The following is a 20160-nucleotide window of genomic DNA, read 5'->3' as shown; positions in this document are numbered from 1 at the left end:
ATAAAGGCTGTGCCGATATCATCAGTGCGGGTAGTGAAGGCCAGAAAGGATCGCAAGTGGAGACCAGTTGACTGTCCTCCACAGTTTATAATCCATGTCCGACATCTCTCCTCTCGAGTTTTTGGCTTCAGAAAAGCGTAAAATACGACATCCCCATCTAAACTTTTTGGATATCTGCTGTCAGACTTGCAGATTCCATATGCGCACCGTTTCAGCTTTTCTCCTTGTTCTGAAAGCCTGCCAGGCCTCCCGCGCCTAGTTACGGTTGCTAACATAAGATTGGACAGTGGCTGTGTAAGGGAGGGGCTTAGCGAAGGTTCAATCGTCTACAAATGAATGTTTTCTCATAGAAGTATTGGCTAAATTGAACATGTATACATCTTTTTAGAAGCTACTTTGCTTCCATTTTAGACTTTATTGACACTGTCAATAACCCGTCCCAAGCCAGGACAGTTGATGCTAGGACAACAACCAACGATTATTCTCATTATTGCTTTACCTGCCATTATTTTACTATTTATCGTTTAGTCTTTAACATGTCAAAAATGTGTGAAATTGGTCGTAACAATTTCCAAGAGCGACTTCTTCAGAATGACTGAAATGATTAACAAATTACTAAAATAGTTGACTATCAAAAGGCGTTATATCCACTTATTATTTGGGCTCTAGTACATGCCACTTGTGTATTTAATGCAGAAGAAAATATATACAGATATTGTCGGGTTGTGGATGTGGACTCGCTATTTAAAGCGCTGATTACACCTGAGATATCCTCGCTAATCAAGGCTGCATGGAAATAGTTGTAAAATCTTTCTAACAACCAACATTCACAGAGTTCAGAGTTAAGCTAAAGTACACCTGCAAGTAATCATCCTCATTAAATATCACACTTTAAAACCTCTGTCACGCTCACGCACAGCCTTCATTAACATAATGATATGCACCCAGCTGATTAGGGATGGTAACAACCCTGTTTAAATGCTGCAGAAATGTCACTGATGTCTCCCCTCGAACACGGCCTCTGCCTCACAAACAAGTATGCAGCAAATTCTGTCCAATCTACAAGCAGAGCTGTGGAAGAACTAAAGGAGACATTTGCCAAAATATGATGTGAAAAAATTGGCCAGAAAAAGAAAACCATAGTAAACAAGTCGGACACTGCTTCAACACGAGGATGGCTGAGCCAATGTGGAAAGGACACTTTGAACCAGAGAGAAGCCTGCTGTAGTGATTAGCATTTGATTTTCTCTCAGAATACAGCAGAGGCTACATTAATCAATAAGCCATCCATCTGCAGCTCCTCCCTGAGGGCTGTGTTCGGTGCAGAGGTCCAATAAACTGGTCCTTAAAATATAAAATCCTCTCAACAGCCACTTGTCGCTTTCAGTCCAACACACTGCCTGCGCTAACATCCAAGATGGAGCCAGAATGAAAACACTATTACTGTCTCATTGTCCTCTTTATGATTGCATGCACCGATTCAATCAATACCAACGTTAAAAATTACTGTCAGTCATTTAGAGGTTTAAATGGGAGATAGTTTATATGGATAAGATGTTCAATTCCTTGTAAATGGAGAACCTTGAACCTTTTAGTCTTAAAGGTGAACTCCTGTATTTTTAATCCTTATTTTAAGCCCCATTTATAACTAATAGAAGCAAAGAAATTTGGAATTGCTCCTGTACTGTAGATGATTAAAGTACATTCACTAAAAGTTCTTGTTTTCACATAAGTTCAGATTGTTATTCTAAAACATCCCGACAGAGATAGACCTTTTTGTAAAGGCTAGATCAGTTTGTATAGCTGCCCTGTTGCTCTATTCAAAACAACCAAACTCCATTGACAAAATCAGTAATTTAACCTTGCAGAACACAAGAGTGGCTGAAATACTGTGGCCTTCATCGGTTAGTTTGTTTGTTCTGTAATGTAACGTTGGCGTTTTAAAGATTTAGCTTAGAGCCAACAAAATATTTGTGTAGCACAAACAAACTAACCGATCACGTCAGCAATAGACAAGCAAATCTCAAGTTATGGGATGTAAAATTAGTGCTTTTGTCAACCGAGTCTGGTGGCCTTGAAGAGAGTGCTTAACAATAAGGCCTATATCTGCAGCCACTGCTGCAAGTTTCCTCGCTGCTGGCTGAACATTTCAAATACTTTTTTTTACCTTCAATCATTTGCCCCCTAAAGTATTAAACAAAGCTGGGGTCCAGGTGTAAAAATCCTTGAATTCCACTTTAACCTGCCATCCAACTCTTTGCAGGGGTTGTTTAGTTTTGTATGCAAGTCGAGTCTGTCGACTCACTGATCCGTTATCTATCTGAGGTTTCTGCAGGTTATGATCTATGGCCTCTGCTCCGAAAAATCAGCAGCCTTCCTGTGCTGTTTATTGATGAATCCATGGCGCTGTCTGTGGTGCTGAAGTAGCGGGCATATTTGTTTTTCTAAATCCTGCCCTTCTGACAGTTATCGATGAATATGTATGATTGTTTCTGTATTATAGGACGTCAGCACTACTCTGTGCATTCACCTCTGACATCTGGTGTCACAATGAATACACTCACTTCTTATATGGGTTGCAGGACATGTCTGTCACACTGTATTTGTTAAAAACATACATATTTACAAGGTTTGCCTCAACAAAATGCACATTTACCCAAACTGACTGTAATATAAAGCCCACATGGCTTTGTATGGCGCCTCTCGGTAAGTGTCAGTACTCGGTCTGCTTACATGAGTTGGTGCTGTCGTCTTTGGTCCCGTCCAGACTTCCATCCTGGCCCATCTGGAGATAGAAGCCCTGCCTGCAGAACAACCTGGTTACTATGCCCTTCAGCTGTGGTTCTGCAAAACACAAACATAGACCAAAACAAAAGGGGAAAAGAAGAGTTAAAAAGAAGCCAACTGGTTATACATTATATAGAGCCTAAAGACGAAAAAGCAATATGTTCCCCAGCTTCAGCAGACTGACTTTACATGATTTATCTACAAATGAATTCCCAGAAATTAGCAGTACTTGAAAGCACATTTGAGATGCAGTCTGTCGTTAAAGAACAACGTGACCACTCGCTGCATCCTGAGGGATTTCCTGTGCGGAGACTAGTCAGGCACGTCCAATCCATTACAGGATTCTTGGACTAATCCTTCCCTCATGGTCACTGTTCCACTTGAATAACACTGATAAATAATTTCTGAACCTTTGATGGCGGAGAGCAGCTTCATAATGGCTGTGTTTACTTTTTATCTGTTGACCTATACGTTGGTCCTTAGGTGTGATTCGCTTTGTCATAACAGAGATTTAATAATGTCAGCGGTCATTCTGCAGTTTTTAAACTTTAAGTTTTAAGACCCCGATCATTGTGATCTAAATCTTAGATTAAGTTACGACTTCAAGAAAGCAGCCTTTTCAGTACCTTTGCATAATCATAGTGGTGTCAAATCGGTGCACAAACATTTAAAAGATCTATTTTCATTGCAGCTCATAAATTCACTATATTGTCCCCCATATCTGTGACTTCCCTCCCTCTTAAATCTGACTTGTGTTTGTCTTAAAAATCCCATAACAGTTGGGCTCTAAAAACTACAGCTAGTCATAATAAGAGAGAGAAAGAAAGAGAAGTGACAAAGAGGGAGCAGAGGGACAAAGGCTGACTGAGTCACTCCATAAAGACGGAGAATGAGAGAGAGGTGATATAACAGTTGTGGCTCCTTGGCAGGTACAGACAGGCATTTTTCCGTCACTTCTATCACGCCTTCTGCTGTAGATTGCTTTTTTTCCACACAAACACACACTCATGTTGGTAGGTGACGCTGATTATTTAATATGGCTCCTGTGACCACACCCATTCTCGCTCTATAAAATCAGTGACTTCGCCTTTGGCAGCTGGCGCAGCAAAAGCAGGGTGGGAATCCCCTTTGAACATGCGTGTGTGAGAGAGTAAATGTTTGAAGGTATACCCTAATGCACAGAGGCAGGGAAAAAAGCAAAGAGTGACCCAGTTTGTGAAGTGTGTGTGCGAGACAGAGACACAGAGAGAGAGAGAGAGAGAGAGAGGGGTGTTTTCCGCCGATGTGAAGGATCCATCTTGTGCAGCAGGGGAGAAGGAGCGAGGAGGAGATGGGGACGTTTGCAGCCAGCGCTCAAAGCGAGAAAGTCCCCCCGCACATGGCCCAGCATGTTGTGCATGTTGCCAATAATAAATCTCAGTCAAATTAAAAGACTATTAAATCGGCTTGCAGAGAACTCACACAATGCACATCACATTTAGGTGCAAGGCTATCGAGAGAAGAATACCAATCAGAGTTTAGAAGAATGCAATAGAGTCGAATGTCGGGCTGCAACTACAGATGATTGATCAACTAGTTACTTGTGTTTTTATGACAAAAAGGTGGCACTGAACGACTTGTCTTACTGGTCTTGTTGTTCATTCAATTTGAAGACAACAAAATAGGCTTTGAGTAACTATGATGAGCATTTTCCATCATTAATAACCTAAAAATACAGACATATATTTGATAGCTGCACACAAGCACTCCTCACTGCAGCTGCATCTTCCTCCCCTCTAAATACAGAACAGAACAGTCTGTATTTAAGTAAATGTCATTCCGACTGACAGCTGTGATATTTCTTGCTGCTTTTTGATTCAAACTAACAGTTCACCTGCGCAGCATCCGTCCGTCAGCACACAGCAGAAATCAGCACGCACGCTGCCCGCTGCAGACGCACTGAAGTCAGCCACATTTCAGTCTCTGCGTCCGTGTTTGTGTGACGCACCACCAGAGGAAGCTGCTGGAAAAGTTATTGAATGTCTCTAACCTGTCAGGTCATTTATATCGCATCTGGTTTATAATGTTAAAATGTTTCTTAAATGTTGCTGAATCAGATCACATTCTCTATTTATCCCTCCGTCTTTCTGTTGACTCCAAAGCCTGCCTGTTATATTGCAGCAGGTGCCTTTCTGCGGCGCCATGTAATAACAGAACACCTTCTTGGCTGGTGTCGTGACTCAGCAGATGGGGATTTTTTTGATGATTTATTCTCTTATCAAAGCTATGAAAAGCCAATATTTTGAGGCTGTTATTGTCTTTTAATGTGAAGGGGAAGTCCTGTCCATCCTTTCCAGAAGGTGTCATGCCCGTTATACTTAATTTTTGACATATTGATTTATAAAACATGATGTATTTTTAAATCTTAATGTTACTGAATTAGACCTGTGATATACCTCTATCTGTCTGTTAACCTCTGTGTGATATATTACAGCAGGTGCTTTCAGTGGCTGAAGGTAATACCTCTCCTGGCTGCTCAGCCGATTGGATTTTTCAATGCAACACAATTTATTTAAAGCAGAAAAATATCTTCATCCCTCAAATTATTAAAAAATATCTTTTTGGTTTCAATGCTGACACTCTAGTTATCCAAACCTACCTAAACATTTATATTTTAGCTTCTTAAACGAGAGGATTTTCTGCTTTTCTTTGGGTTTTTGGGTTTGTTGGACAAAAGAAGTCATTTAAAGACATCATTTTTAGCGCTGGGAAATTGTGAAGAATGTTTCTCATAACTTTGTGACATTTGTAGACTAAAAGATTAATCATGCAGATAACTTGCTCATTTTGAGATAAGGAAAATAATAGCTGTTTGAAGCCCTACAAATAGCCGTATTGTGTTTGCATAAAATCCCCACTCCATGTATCCCTTTATTCATATCCCAACCTGACGTCTCCACACTCGTCAAGGTGTTTGACGATATATATTCCCACTCTTCCCAGCATCACCAACATCCTGTCTGTTACTAGGGAAATTCCCATTCTCGCGTTGCCACAGCAACAGCCTCGTGATTCCAGACTGTTCCAGTGAAAGGGTATTCCCCCATCCACACAGAAACACACACATTCACACACACACACGCTAAGCTGTATTTACGACATAATGTGATCTGATTCAATCAGTCAGCCCGTCACGCCGCCGAGCAGATTTGACATGTCGTATTGTCTGCTAATTCGCTTCAGTCTGAGTCTAAATACAGTGTTTAACACGGGATAAAATACCAACATGGGTGTCTCAGACGAGGAGCAACCTTCTCTGCGTCCCTCTTTTCTACACACAGACGCCGAACGACAGCACCAGAGTAAAAAGAAAAAACACAAGCAGCGACTGAGTGCATCGTTTCATCCTCATTAACATCACAGTGATTAGTGATTAGAGAAACACTTACAGTGCTGAAAAGAGAGAAAATACAAACACTGTTAAATTCAGATCTGGTTCAGCAACAGTCCTTTAAGTCCACTATGTAATCAATGATGCAGACTGTTTGATTATGCATCTGCATTAATCCATAATAAAGGTCTTTAATGGGAATTTGTCCCAATTAGACATTAAATTCAGATCTTCCTTTTTGTCTTTGAGCTGTGATATTTTTTTCTGTGTATTCTTCCAGCCTAATGAAAACGCCGGTGACATCTATTGATTATCCATACCTGCTTATTATTATGCATTGACTGAAAGGCAAGGGAACACCCTGTACGGATAGCCAGTCCATCACAGGGGTAACATATAGACAAACTGAGCCAAAGAGCTGCACCCGCATTGAATAACAATAATCACTCGTTCTCGCATTAATGTGAAAAATATTGGCTTTTAAGAACTGAATTTTTAGCCATCTATTTTCAAGCTCTCAAGGTGATCGGGGGGCAGCTAGGAGATGTAGTTCCTGGGTTTTTGCTTCTTATATCACATATTTACTAGCTAAAATAATACTACTTGTATTTATGTCTGTATTTGATTAATTTAAAGTTAAACCTAGCCGTAAAAGGTGGCCTTAAAAAAGGTGCAGCACCACTGAACTCCTTATTTTTGCACATGAAAAATCACCGTCTTGCTTACTACGCACAATTCCTGACCACGTGTAAGGCAAAAGCTTTGTGGTTCAGCTCCTCGTCATCCACAGCACCTTTCCCAGAAGTCAATCTCATGCTCCTCGTTAACGCCACTTAAAGGTACTTAAAAAGCCCCCCGCCGCCATCACAACAGCAACCTTCCTGGAACTGACACATCGGTGTGGTTGCAACAGGTCATCAAACGCTTTGTCACAGCTGCTTTGCTGCATTTTTTTGAAAGATGCGTCTTCTTAAAGCTGGATTAGAAAATAAGGCAAACAAGAGATGCAAAAACCTTCACATTTTGTTACACAGGGGACCCTTGGATTAAAGTCCAGCGTTGTTTGACCCCAAGCGAACTATAGTTTTCTACAACATCAGCTGACCTCCACATCCTTCCCGGCCTGAGCAGTTGCTTTGACTATCTATTATTGCCTGGGAAAAAAGTCAGTACAATGCAGAGGCTGGTACTTCAGGTTATAGATAATTTATTGTGCATTTCTTCTCATCTGAATGAGAACGGCCTGCAGAGGGAAAAGGCCAGAACAAGCCTGGACTGAAACTGATGGTCTGCAAGAAGGAAAGGAATATCATGTGCAAAACATATGGGTCTTTGGTGTCTTACAAGTCCACATGCTAGATACTAAAATAAATGTATTATTGCACACTTAGATGCCTTGCCACAGGTGGGCTGAAGTGGTGATTTTATGGTTATAAAACTTTGATAATCAATGACAAAAATCATTTGTTGCATCTTTTCCAACACACAGTCCTCACTGCAGCTGCTTCTTCCTCCCCTCTAAACACAGAACAGAACAGTCTGTATTTTCATGCATTAAGTAAATGTCATTCCGACTGACAGCTGTGATATTTCTTGCTGCTTTTTGATTCAAACTAACAGTTCACCTGCCCAGCATCCGTCCGTCAGCACACAGCAGAAATCAGCACGCACGCTGCCCGCTGCAGACGCACTGAAATCAGCCACATTTCAGCCTCTGCCTCCTTGTTTGTGTGACGCACCACCAGAGGATTGTAACCTTATCCGACCTAAAAGGTCATTGAAATGTAATCTACAACATAATGAAACATGTCTAAATATTGCTGATTAGACCTCGGCTTATTCATCTGTCTTTCTGTTGGCTTTGGACCCCGTCTGATACATTGCAGCAGGTGCTTTTCAGAATACCTCTCTTGGCTGGTGTCGTGACTCAGCAGAGGGGAATGTTTTTTATGACTTGTTTTCTTATGAATGCTACCAAAAGACCAATATTTTGCGCCTGTGATTCTCTTTTAATTTGGCGGGGAATTCCTGTCCGTCATGTCACAATCCTCCACTCACAGTCAGACCGGTGGAGGAGTTAGTCAGCAGCTTTAAAAGGGGAATTTCGGTATTTTTAGACCTAGGCACTATTTTACATATTTGGGGTCTAAATGACGAATAGGTACAAAAGGTTTTGAGTTGCTCCAGGAGATTGCTGCAGCATGCAGCTGTGAAACATGGCTGCAATGCAATCTTTCAGGACAAACAAAGTACACCCAAAGTGCTTGATTCTGCCACTGACAGGATATAAAACGTTCTCAACAACATTACGGAAAGGATCCCTGGAGAGACACATCTTTCAGAAACAGCTGTTAAATCGCTCTCTTTAAAGCCACCAGACTCCATTGAAAAAAACAGCAATTTTACCTCATAGAAGACAAGAGTTGCTGGTCTATTGCTGCTTTAACATATTAGTTTGTTTGCGTTATTGTGCTGTGTTGGGATTGTGTCGGAGCTAACCACTTTAAACACCACATTCACTCAGACATACGAACAAGCTAAGCAGAGCAGCAACTTCCGAGTTCTGCCAGTAAAATTACTGGTTTTGCAAATGGAGTCTGGTGGCTTAAAGAGGGCGATGTGACAGCTGTTTCTCGTTAAATAAACCATTTTAAGAATACCAGAATCTGTCTGTCGAATGCATTGAATTCTGCACTCTGACGTCTAATTACTTATAATAATGACACACTAGGACTAGCTGCAGCTAAGAAGGAGCCTTCATCATATCAGAAGTGGACTGATATCACAGTTTTAATAAGGCACAACTCTGGCTCTTTGTCAGTCTAACCATAGAATGCAAATTGAAGCGGTATTGAACCACATCTTTGATCGAGTAATGAAGAATTCAGATCAGTCTGAGTCGGGGCTGTCTCTCCTTCACAAAACCTCTGGAAGGCAGTCGGGGATGTTGGCAAATGTCACACACATAGACACACACACACACACACACACACACACATGCACACACAAAATCCCACACTCAGAGAGGCTGTAGACGTTGCCAAGCTTTCACCAGCAGCTCTCACAGCTGGGAACACAAGGAAGGAGGGAACGGAGGAGGTGTAGAGGAGGAGAGAGGGAGGAAAAATGAAGATGGAATTAAGGATGGAGAGTACGCATGGAGGATTGGGTGGAGAAGAGGAGGAGGAGAAGAAAGAAGGTGAAGGAGAAAGGGGACAAAAAAGGGAAGATATGAGAAGAGGAGGTGACGAAAGGATAGGAGAGGAGAAGTGATGGAAAGATTTACGGTAAGAAGAGAGGATTAAAGATAAAGAGGAGGAGATGGCAGGTCAGGAGGAAAGGTAGGAAAAGAGGGAAAGAAAGGGAAGGAGGAACTGAAGCTTCGACATTAGGAGAGGAGGAGGCAATAAGAAAGGAAACAAAGAGAGGAGATAAAAGGAGGTGGAACAAGGATGGAGAGGAGAGATGAAAAGATCTAAGGTTTGTGAGGTGGATTGGTTGGATAGGAGGAGTAGGATGGCGAGTAAAGGAGGACAAGGAGAAAGAAGGTAATGGGAATGGTGACAAAAGAGAAGGGAAGAAGAGAGGAGAGGAGAAGAGGCTGTTGTCATCTGTTCTTTTTAAATCTAGAAAAGAAGATGGAGGGATCACGAGATCTAAGGTGGAAATAGAGGATTAGGATGAAGAGGAGGAAGATGATTAGATGAGGAGGAGTATGAGGAGGAGGAGAAGATGGCAGGTAATAGAGAAAGGTGACAGAAAAGGAGGGCGAGAGGTGAACGGGACAAAAAATGAAGCTGGAAGAAGGGATGAAAAGATCTAAGGTAGGGAGGGAAGATTAGGGAGGAGAGAAGGAAGGGGGTGAGAATAATGAGATGAGGAGGAGAAGCAGGCAAGACGCAGGTATGGGAGGAAGATGACAAAAGAGGAAAAGCTGGGCGAAGGATGAAGAGAGGAGATGGAAACAAGAGAGAGGAAGGAAAGAAAAGGTAGATGAAAAGATCTGCAAAAGAAAACGATGGAGGACAAGAGGAACAATGGTGACATAAAGAGGTGTAGAGGAGGGGAAGAAAGTGTTACAAAAAGGGGGAGCGAAGGAAAAAACATGGAGGAGACCGCGGAGAGGGTAAGAAAGGAAGGTGACAAAAAATGAGAAGTGAGGAGAGAAGGAAAGGAAGAAAATGCAGAGGAAGTAATGAGGACATGAGAGGAGGAGACGAGGAGAGGAGATGAAAGGAGGCTTTTGTTGTCAAAAAGGAGGGAACAAGGCTGGAAGGAGGGAGGAAAAGATCTAAGATAGGGAGGGAAGATTAGGGTGAAGAGGTGGAAGGGTGGTAGAATAAAGGGGAGAGGAGGAGGAGGAGAGGAAGAAAAGGTTCAAAGTGGAGAAAAGGGAAAGAGAGGGGAGACAAATGGAGAGAAAATGAAGGTGACAAGAGGGGAAAGGATGCCAAAACGAGTAAGGAGAGAGGAGAAGAGGCTGAAGGAGAGAGATGAAAGATGAAGTGGAAGGCACAAGGAAAGGGAAAATTGAAAGGGAAGAAATAATAAAATTGCAGCGGAACTAATGAGGAGAGGAGGAAACAAGAAAAGGAGAAAAAAGTAGGCTTTGTTATCAATAAGGAAGGGAGGGAACAAGGATGAAAGGAGGGGTGAAAAGATGTAAGGTAGGGAGGATTGATGACATCAAAAGAGTGGTAGGATATAAGGAGGGATAGAAAAGGTTAAAAGGGTGGAAAAGGGAACAAGACAGAAGACAAATGGAGAGAAGGTGGAGGTGAGACGTAAGGAAATAGGATGCAAAAGAGACAAGGAGGTGAGAAGAAAAATGAGGAAAGATGGAGAGAGGAGAGTGGAAGAGAGAGGACGGTGGAAGGGAAAGAGACAAATGGGAAAAAGCAAAATGAGGAGAGGAGGAAACAAGACGAGGAGATGAAAGGAGGCTCTATTTATTGAAAGGGAAGAACGAGGCTGGAAGGAGGGATGTAAAAGATCAAGATAAAGTGGGGAGGGAAGATTGGATGACGCCAAAAGAGGGTGAAAGGGAGGAAGGGGAGAAAGGTAAGGGAGAAGGGTGACCAAGAAGGTAAGAGGTGGAAAGACGGAGAGGGAAGAGGAAGCTGTTTGTCTGCTCCTCCTAGATGTGGGTGAACAAGGAAGGACAAGGAGGAATTTTAGCTGGAGGATGGGAGGAAAAGGTCGGAAGAAAGGGGACGTAAAAGGGAGGAGGAGACATAGGAGGGTGGACAAAAAGGGGGGGGAAGAAAGAATACATGGAAAGGGTGAAAGTGGGCAAGGAAAAAGGAAGAAAGACAAGAAAAAATTCTGAGGAATTGAAGCTCAAACGAAGCTAGGAACAAAGGTGACCAAGAAGGAGATGCAAGTAGGAGTGTAGGAACAAAATGGCGAATAGGAGACAACATGGTAAAAAAGAAAGAGAAGGAAAGATGGAGAGAGGAGAGGAAGATGTTGGCGTTTTCTTTTAGGGAGAGAAGGTTGGAAGAGAGCAAGGTAAGAGAGAAGGAAAATGAAGCTTGAGGATTAAAGGGTAGGAGAAAATGGAGAGGAGAAAAAGGGTCGTTGATGAAGGGTGGGCACAAAAATGAAGAAAAAGCAAGTAAATATAGAAAGTACAAAGGGGGGAGGAAAACAGGGAGGGAATTAAGCTAGGGCATGAGGAATGGAGGTGACAAAAAAGAAAGGAAAGAGTAGAAAGGAGAGTGGAAGGAGGACTAGAATCCGGCGCTCACCAGACCAAACTGGTGAAAACCAATCCCCGTCAACATGACTCCTCACGTTCGCCTCCTCGTCCTCCGTCACACCCTCCTCCCCTCCTTTCATTTCCTGCCTCCTTCTCTCCTCCTCCCTTCATCCATCCACTCATCCCTGCCTCTGTACACACCGTCACCTGCTGGTTTCTCACACAATCAATTGATTACAGCGGCACTTATCGCCTCTGCCATTGAACGCTCACTTTACCAAAGCACACAATCACAACACTCTCATTAATCTGCATTCACTTCCATGTAAAAATCACTTCTCTGTGCAAAATCTGATTTAAAAATGTGTGAATTTAGATCTTAATTTGACACTTTTTACCCCTTACACATATAAAAAACCTGTGTTTTATTCCAAGATACGGAACCGTGAAGCAAAGTGTCATTTCAAAATAAAAGACAGGTACTAAAAAGTCTGATGATGGTGGTGAGTTTTTTAAATCATGAGGTGGAAATGAGAGAGCGAGGCAGAGAGACAGAGAGAGAGAGAGAGGCTAGACAGACTAATCTGTGGCTTCAATAATGGATGTACCTGGAAACTACTGAACCATAGGGCACTACAAGACATGACAGTGTGTGTGTGTGTGTGTGTGTGTGTGTGTGTGTCACCCCAGAGGAAAGAGAGAGGGGGGGAAAAAGAAAGGGAGAGAGACGGTCAGGCTGTTTATGCGTGTTTGGGGTGTGCGCGCGTGGATGAGCGCGCGCGAACCCAGGGTGTGCATGTGTGAAGGTGGTTGTGTATGAATGTAAAAGTGTAGGCTATGCGCGTGCGAGGCATGTGTGTGGAAGCGCGCGAATAAGCATTTCAATACATTTGCGCGCGTGCGACTGTCTGTGTGCCCCCTCCCGTTCCCCCTCGCACCTTGCCTCCGTAGCCTCCTCTTCTTCAAGCCAAATATCCGGACTTTGGAGAAGATGTCGACAAGGTTCCCGTTGCACAACCCCTGCTTTTTACCGGGGCTCTTCCGCCGCCGGTGGGTCGTCGGTCGGTGGGCGTGTTGCTCCCTCGCCTGTCGCTTCTGCCGGATCAAACCGCTGGCGATAGCCGCTGCCATGTCTCCGCCGAACTAGCCGACACCGAAACAGCAGCCCCGTCTCCGTCCGTGTCTCCGGTCTCCTCAGTTGTGCCCACCGGAGGGGACGGAGCGCACACAAAAACCAGACACCAACCACTCCGGTCTTCGCCTTTACCGGCTATAACCGCCCCATACTAAAGGTTCAATGACGTTAAGTCCGAAATAAACACTTCACGTTACAGCATTTTCCCCAGGCCATTGATTTAAAACGGTTTACCTGTCCGTCACGTCTCACCGGTCTGTCTGTCAGTCAAACAACAGCTGCTGTCACTGAACGGCTCCCCCGACCGTTTTTACCGGCCCCGGTTTGTCACTTTGTGTTCCCATGATGAACGGACGAGACAAAGAAAAATGTCTGAAATGGAGAATAAAACCTCAAAAAGCTGTTATGTGTCCTCTCTCCTCTGAAAACGACCGTTTGTATTCCGCTGGCAGGAGAAGCGCGAGGCGCGCGTGCAGCCGCGAGCCGCTCCAGCTGCGTGAAACTAGCGGGAGTTACCAAGGGCAACACCGGAAACAGGGCGGATTTCCTTTCAAAGTCAAAGCCTAATATGGTTTTGTGTTTTTCAAATGAGTATACATATTAACCACTCGCTTTTTTAGACAAATATTTGAACCTTTTGCACTGAATGTACTGTTTTTTCGTCACAGCATATTCTTATATTCTTCTGCCATTTTTAACTTGTTGCTGCCATCAAGTGGTCAACACCTAATCTCAATTATTTAAGAAATAAAGCTTTTTCATTTCTCTCATAAATACACAAAAAACTATTCCAACTATAGATAAATAACAGTATACAATAAACCAATTTATTTAACACTTCTTACTACACTTTCTTTAGGATTTATATTTATTCTTAAATAGATAGCAATAGGAAATTGGCTTTTACATGGTTAAATCTCTTACTGTGTTATTTTGTGTAATTCAATAACTGACTATTGAGTAAAACTCTGTTTTTCCTCTTTAAAAAAAAAAAAAAGTCCTGGTTACTATTTGACACTGACTTAACTTCCTGTTAAAGCTTTAAAATAGGCTATAATGTTAAACTGGAAAATTTTACTTTGAAATTAAAAGCTTAAATGACCGATTACATATTATTATTTTGAAAGTAATAACCGGATGTGTCTGTGGTTGTCGTTGATGTTGCTTTGACGTTGAAAGGAGGGAGCGCTCTCTGGAAACCACACCGCTGCTGGAGCCACGCGCCGAGCGAGCAGCCACACACGCGCTCTCAAAAACAACCTGTAAGTGAAGGGGTGTGTGTTTGGGGTGTGGGGGACGACGTCACCGGTTAGCGGTCGGATGGAACCGGTCTCGATTCCGTGAACCATACCACACGAGCAACAGGGACTTTGAAGCCATGTCACCTTTCTGTTTTCTGATTTTTGTTTATTTTTTATATTTAATTCTACAATTAACACCAAATACACAGTGAATATGGGGTAATTCCATATTTTTAGACTCAGTATTTAAAAAAATATCCGTCAGACATGTTTACAAACAAAACAATACTTCCATAATTTCCACCAAAAAGTTCATTAGCCTGCTCTCTTTAAAGCCACCAGACTCCATTGACCATTGAAGGAATTTAACTTTTCAGAATATGAGACTTACTAAGCTGCAGTTACCTTGATCGGTTGGTTAATTTGTGTTGTATTTAATCATAGCTAACTAATTAGCACACTAAAGTCACACAACAATACAAAAAAACTAACTGGCCTATGCAGCCATAGACAAGCATCTCTTGTGTTGTGCAAAGTAAAATGACTGTTTTTGTCAATGGAGTCTGGTGGCTTTGAAGAGGCTAATTTTTGGCCTTTTCTGGGTATACAAAAGCATCTTCCTCTTTAACAAAAAGTATCTATCTCTGCAGGGATCCTTTCTGTAATGTTGTCAGACACTTAGAATAACAATCTGAGCCTGTTAGTGGAAAAAACAAGAACTTTAGTTGGACGTACTTTGATGGGGCTCCTGTGCCCCCCAAAACAAGTAAATAATTTAACAAATTCTCTTCCTGCCTGTGCAAAATCTTCAAGCAAAATCCAAATTCTTTAGATCTTCAAGACAGAAAATGGAAATTTACAACCACCTAATGTGAAAAATTAAAATAGTTCAAATGTTATACAGACTTTCTCTAAAATTAATAAGAAGCTCCTGTCTTCTGACTCCAAGTTGCATTCTCCTTTTGAAGACTTTAATTTGACTAATTATGTTTCAGACTGGCAGGCAGGTAATGGCAGACAATGAAGGCAGCTCCACTCATTACCTCATCCCACACATGCCCACTGTCAGTATTCAGCTCATGAAAGGAGTCTGACTGAATGGTTTAAAAATGCAAGAGGTGGGCTTGATTGATGGGGAGATAAACTGCTAGGCTGCTCTGCCTCACATGTCGTGTTTGTGTGTTCACGTGTGTATACCTTACAACCAATGTTCCCAATGTAAGCCTATACTGTCTGTACACTCTCATTTCCTCCATGATGTAACAGTGTGTGGGGAAGTATCAGGTGTAGCTCTGCACTGTATGTCTTTATCTGTTTTGAATGTACCCGACAAAGTGAAACAATTATTTTGAAAAGCTATGCCGTGATTTAAGTTTTGCCAACATTTCCAAAGCCAGCATGTTTTTTTTCCAGCATGTAGGTCAGCCATCGCTGCAGAAGAAAAAAGCCAGGCAGGGACCCAGCTGGACACAAAGAAAACTGAGATGAAAACTGAAATGAAATGTCCATTTCTTCTGGGGAAACTGATATCAAAGAAAAACCCCAAAACCTTTTCCAATTTATCTGACCTTACCATGAATAATGGACAGCAGAGTTTGGCCGTGTAGACATATCAGGGACACAATTCATCCTTCATTCCCTGCAGATATTCTGCCAGCAAGTTCATAAGTCAATGAGCAATGTGTGCTTCAATGCATAAAAAAGAAATGCAAAATAGGTGTTACAATCATTGTTTTTAAATGTTAAATTTGCTTTGCTTCCTGTAGTTCCTTCAATGATTCACTGTAGTCTCTTTGGTGACACCCTGGCTCTATTCCAGTACCTATACTTCCATAATAGTCAGTATGCAAGAAAATATTTAGTACGTCCTATTACAAGCATGTTAAATATACCAAAAGTTGTCCTGATGTTCTACTATATCCAATCAGATTTTACAGTGAGCATGCTAGCATGCTATTCCACAAATATATGTGAGATGGACTGAGTTGCTAAGAGACATACAGATGTGCTCCAGACTCAAAACAATAAGTATGTCCCAACTGTATTAATACTGCATGCAAAGTGCGTACATTGTAAGGGCAGCTGCCGCACAGACTGTAGTAAATAGAAAAATTATGCAATTTGGACATAGCCTGACATTTACTCCAGCATCAATCTCGTAACCCATCACTATTAACTCACGACTGTAGAGCCTCTGGCTGCAAATATTTCGGGGCTTCCACTTTGTCCACTGGTAATTGTCTGCAGTCTAACTAGCAACTTGAGAGAACGAGAACGGAGTTGAAGAATGACATCCACGACTGTATAATTATAAAAATGTGTCTATAAAGATTCAATGATAGCCGATGGGTTCCAATGATTACATTTTAGCCACTGCCTCCTTAGCACTCTTCTTGGACTGGATTACATTAGAGCCAATAAGACATAACTTCTACATTGTATACAGAAAGAAACGTAAGATGAATTAAGCTCCCAGATAATGTCAAATTGGTATATAAGATGTCTAATTGTCTAAAAGGTTGTCAATTAATATGCAGATCATTTTCCAGAGGGGATAAATGTCCATCACAGTATAGATTGTCGCTTTATTATAACCATTTTGATTGTATGTTTTTCAGTACAAGCGTATTTATATTGTGTTTTAATTTTGTGCCCTGCTCATAAAATGTTCAACCCTCATGGGATTACAAGACACCAAAAGTACAGCTGAATCAGCGAACATTAGATTTTATTACAAGACGTTCTGTTCTTTTGCAGCTCTTACTCAACAAAAATATTCTGCCTTTCATACAAAGCTTGGAAAATAATATCGGCTCCAAAAACGGTTCTCTCACTGAGGCAAAACAATTTCTTTCACTCCTTTAATCGACACAGACACGACAAGAAAACAAAACTGAAACTCATTCTCATTTCCAATCACTAACATATCAAACAAAGTGTGTCCTCGTGTGAGGTGGGATTAAATCTGCTGGTCTCTCTGGTTTGTGTTCCTGAACATAATTGTCCTCGAAGGGATCTCTGTCTTTTGTTTGTCTTTATGTTCTCTTTATGAGACAGGAAGTCTCTGTTGTTCATACCATAAATCAAGGAACTGTTTTTCACTATTCATGAGAAACATTTTGATCCTAATCTCCTGAATATCACAAAATAACCATTTCTGTTAAGTACGGTAAAATTACTGGTTTTGCCAATGGAGTCTGGTGTTAAATCAATATACTGTATGTGCATGAAGTCACAGATCCAGACTGAAGTTTAAAAAAGTAGCTTAAATAGAAAACTATATTATTACAATGAATTAAAATGTCAAACATATCATGTAAAGGCACTTGTAGCCTGAATTTGCTGTTTAAATTCTTGCTTATAAAACAGTTTGAATAAATAAAAATCATATTCATTCTTATTTTTTGGTCTATATTGTGTCAAAAAGGATTTGGGGACATGCAGCAGGTGACGCATATGCAATTAAATAATAATCTGATGTCACTTTGAGTCTTCATGACATCTGCAGCGGCTCAGATCCCTGGACCGAAACATTTCAGTACCACGGACAGCGAAAAAGTCTCTCTCTGACAGTGACTCTCTCTCTCTCTGACACTGACTGTCTTTCTCTGCCTCTGTGTGTGTGTGTGTGTGTGTGTGTGTGTGTGTGTGTGCTATTGATACACACACACACACACACACACACACACACACACACACACACACACACACACACAGATGCAGAGAGAGAACGAGAAAGAGAGACATTTTTCTCCATATCACAAAAATATGATGCATTTCTGTCCTCATGCCCACTAGGTGGCACCAGAGCGTCTCTATCAGCCCTAAAATAGGAGCTCTCTCACTGATAGCAGCATTAACAGTGGTAGTACATCAATAACACAGTGGTAGTTCGCTGTGTGTGGTACATAATGATCAGTAACAGAGCAGTCGCCTGCAGAGACGAGATGCCAGACCTGCTTGTTTAAACGCTATAAAAACCAAATGAGGTTCTGAATGCAGACGAGAGTTTATCAGATCTCTGTCTTTTCTTGTCCTGACATACTTTGCTTTTCTTTGTCCTCTTGTGGCCTTAATTTAAACAGACATATAGACACTGCATTAGCAGCACTCTGTCTTCCTGCATCTTCATGTTTTCGTGCATTTCAGCTGGAAAACTCTTCTGCAGGATCCCACGCTTTCACTCTTTTTTGTGCATGATGTTGCTGACACACTGCTATTTAAACACAGAAGATTCGCCCTTACTTGTCTCTCTCACAGATAGCAAAAAAAAGAAGAGAACAAAAAAAAAGATGTGTGTGTGTGAGGAGGTGAATGTGTACGCTGTTTTATCCAGGTCAGCTCCAAGTGAAGGAGTTATGAATAAATCAAAGCTACATTTACATTAAAATTCATCTCTTCGGATGCTTTTTATAACACTGGAGGAAGGCGGCACACGGCTCTCAAACTTCAAAAGGAAAATTCTTCGCGCTCCATCCCTTCTTCCATTCACTCTTTCCTCCATCCATCCGAGCTAAAGATAAAAAGAAAAACCCTCGGACCATCCCAAATCTTTCTGCTTCAGGATTTGCAAGAGAACAGAAACACACACACGCACGGATAAACGCAAGAAAACACGAATCAAGTAAACTAAAATATGCAACAACGTGCAGGAATACAAATGCCTTTAAAGCACATCCAAATCTCTCTCCACCCACTCCTTTTCTTCCCTTTTATATTTGAGTCTTTCCTGCACGTCTGTGTACACTGTGTTCCTCTGTGTCAGTGCAGAGGCAGCAGCTCCCTCTACAGGCACCAAATGGAAACAGCACTCTACACTCATCCAGCTCTTCTTTCTCTTAAATCCCTCCGTCTTTTACACACTTCTACTTGTTCCGGCTTACTTTGTACTAATGTTTCTGGGTTGTTTACCTGCAGATATGGCAGACCCTTCACCATCATTTATGCCGACATATTCAGCATGAATGAGGAAACTGTGGTCATGTGGTTCCGGTGAAAAACAGCAGCTGTAACTTGGAAAATATGATGCAGGTGTCCCAAAAAAACCTGTGTAAACCTGGGTCAAAATGTGTCTGAAAGAACGAAATTGTTAAACTGAGTCTGAAGGCAGAGAGAGATTTCAAATCCTACCCACAAGTTTGCAAAACTGCAAGACATAAATGTAGTTTTGCAAAAAGTTTGCAAAACTATGATTGCTGATAAAAAGCCATGTGATCAATATCAGTACATTTTTGTGAAGAAATAATAAAAAATATTGAAGGAGCAGGAGCAGAATGAGTGCAGAAAAAGACTCTTTTTTGCACAGATAAAAAGGTGCTTTTCAACCAAAAGTGCCAGGAACTTTTAGTTCCAGGAACTTCTCTTCAAGGAACTAAATGGTTCCTGTGGCCCTTTGTTGTCTGCGTTTCCACAGAGGCCTAAAGTCCCAGGAAGATTATACAAAACAGGCCAATGACGTATGGAGAAGCAGTAAAAGTAACTGCACTGCAAGTCCAGTAGGTGGCAGTAAGAAGAAGATGAAGGCCATAAAATCTGATGAACAAGCCGGTATCATCATTTCATCATTAGCATGGAGGAGATTCAACTTGAATCAACACTGGAAAGGAGGCGAGCGCTCGTAGCAAAGCAGATTCAAAACGCCATAAACAATCTCAAAGCACGGTGATGACAGCGAGCTGACAGCTGAAGTCTTTTAAACATTGAGGGTGAAGTAAAATGCTGCGAGTACTCGACCAATCAGAAACGATCAGCACTGCAGGCCCCGCCCTGAAAGTTCCTGGAAAGTTTTCAGGGGTTAAGTCAATTACCCTGGAAGTAAATTTAGACCCTGGTTCTTGCTATCGAAGCGCACCTTTACAGTCCAGATCTGCCCTGAAGCTGCACTTAAACTCCTGCAGTGCCACTTTGTTGTGACATTTGCCCAACA

The 20160-nt window shown here is 41.8% G+C and overlaps 1 protein-coding gene across 2 annotated transcripts in view; it reads right to left on the bottom strand.

Annotated features, from left to right (window-relative positions):
- LOC138603444 (fibroblast growth factor 14-like) overlaps positions 1-20160 on the bottom strand; it is a 63292-nt gene that overhangs the window by 19076 nt on the left and 24056 nt on the right. The window contains exons 1-2 of one of the 2 annotated variants that reach the window (XM_069675228.1): positions 12797-12989; positions 2734-2844 (exon numbers count right to left, since the gene is read on the bottom strand). In XM_069675228.1, the coding sequence (XP_069531329.1) occupies positions 2734-2844; positions 12797-12989 (304 nt within the window). Of the gene's footprint in view, positions 1-2733; positions 2845-12796; positions 12990-20160 lie in introns of those variants that run through there. The other variant, XM_069675227.1, reaches the window with a different exon arrangement.

This window comes from Semicossyphus pulcher, unplaced genomic scaffold (genome assembly GCF_022749685.1).
Source record: "Semicossyphus pulcher isolate SPU_LCO1_2020_fin unplaced genomic scaffold, fSemPul1.0.p SCAF_24, whole genome shotgun sequence".
Taxonomy (NCBI): domain Eukaryota; kingdom Metazoa; phylum Chordata; class Actinopteri; order Labriformes; family Labridae; genus Semicossyphus; species Semicossyphus pulcher.
The sequence above is the reverse complement of the archived record's forward strand: the minus strand, read 5'-3'. Positions and strand labels throughout refer to the sequence as shown.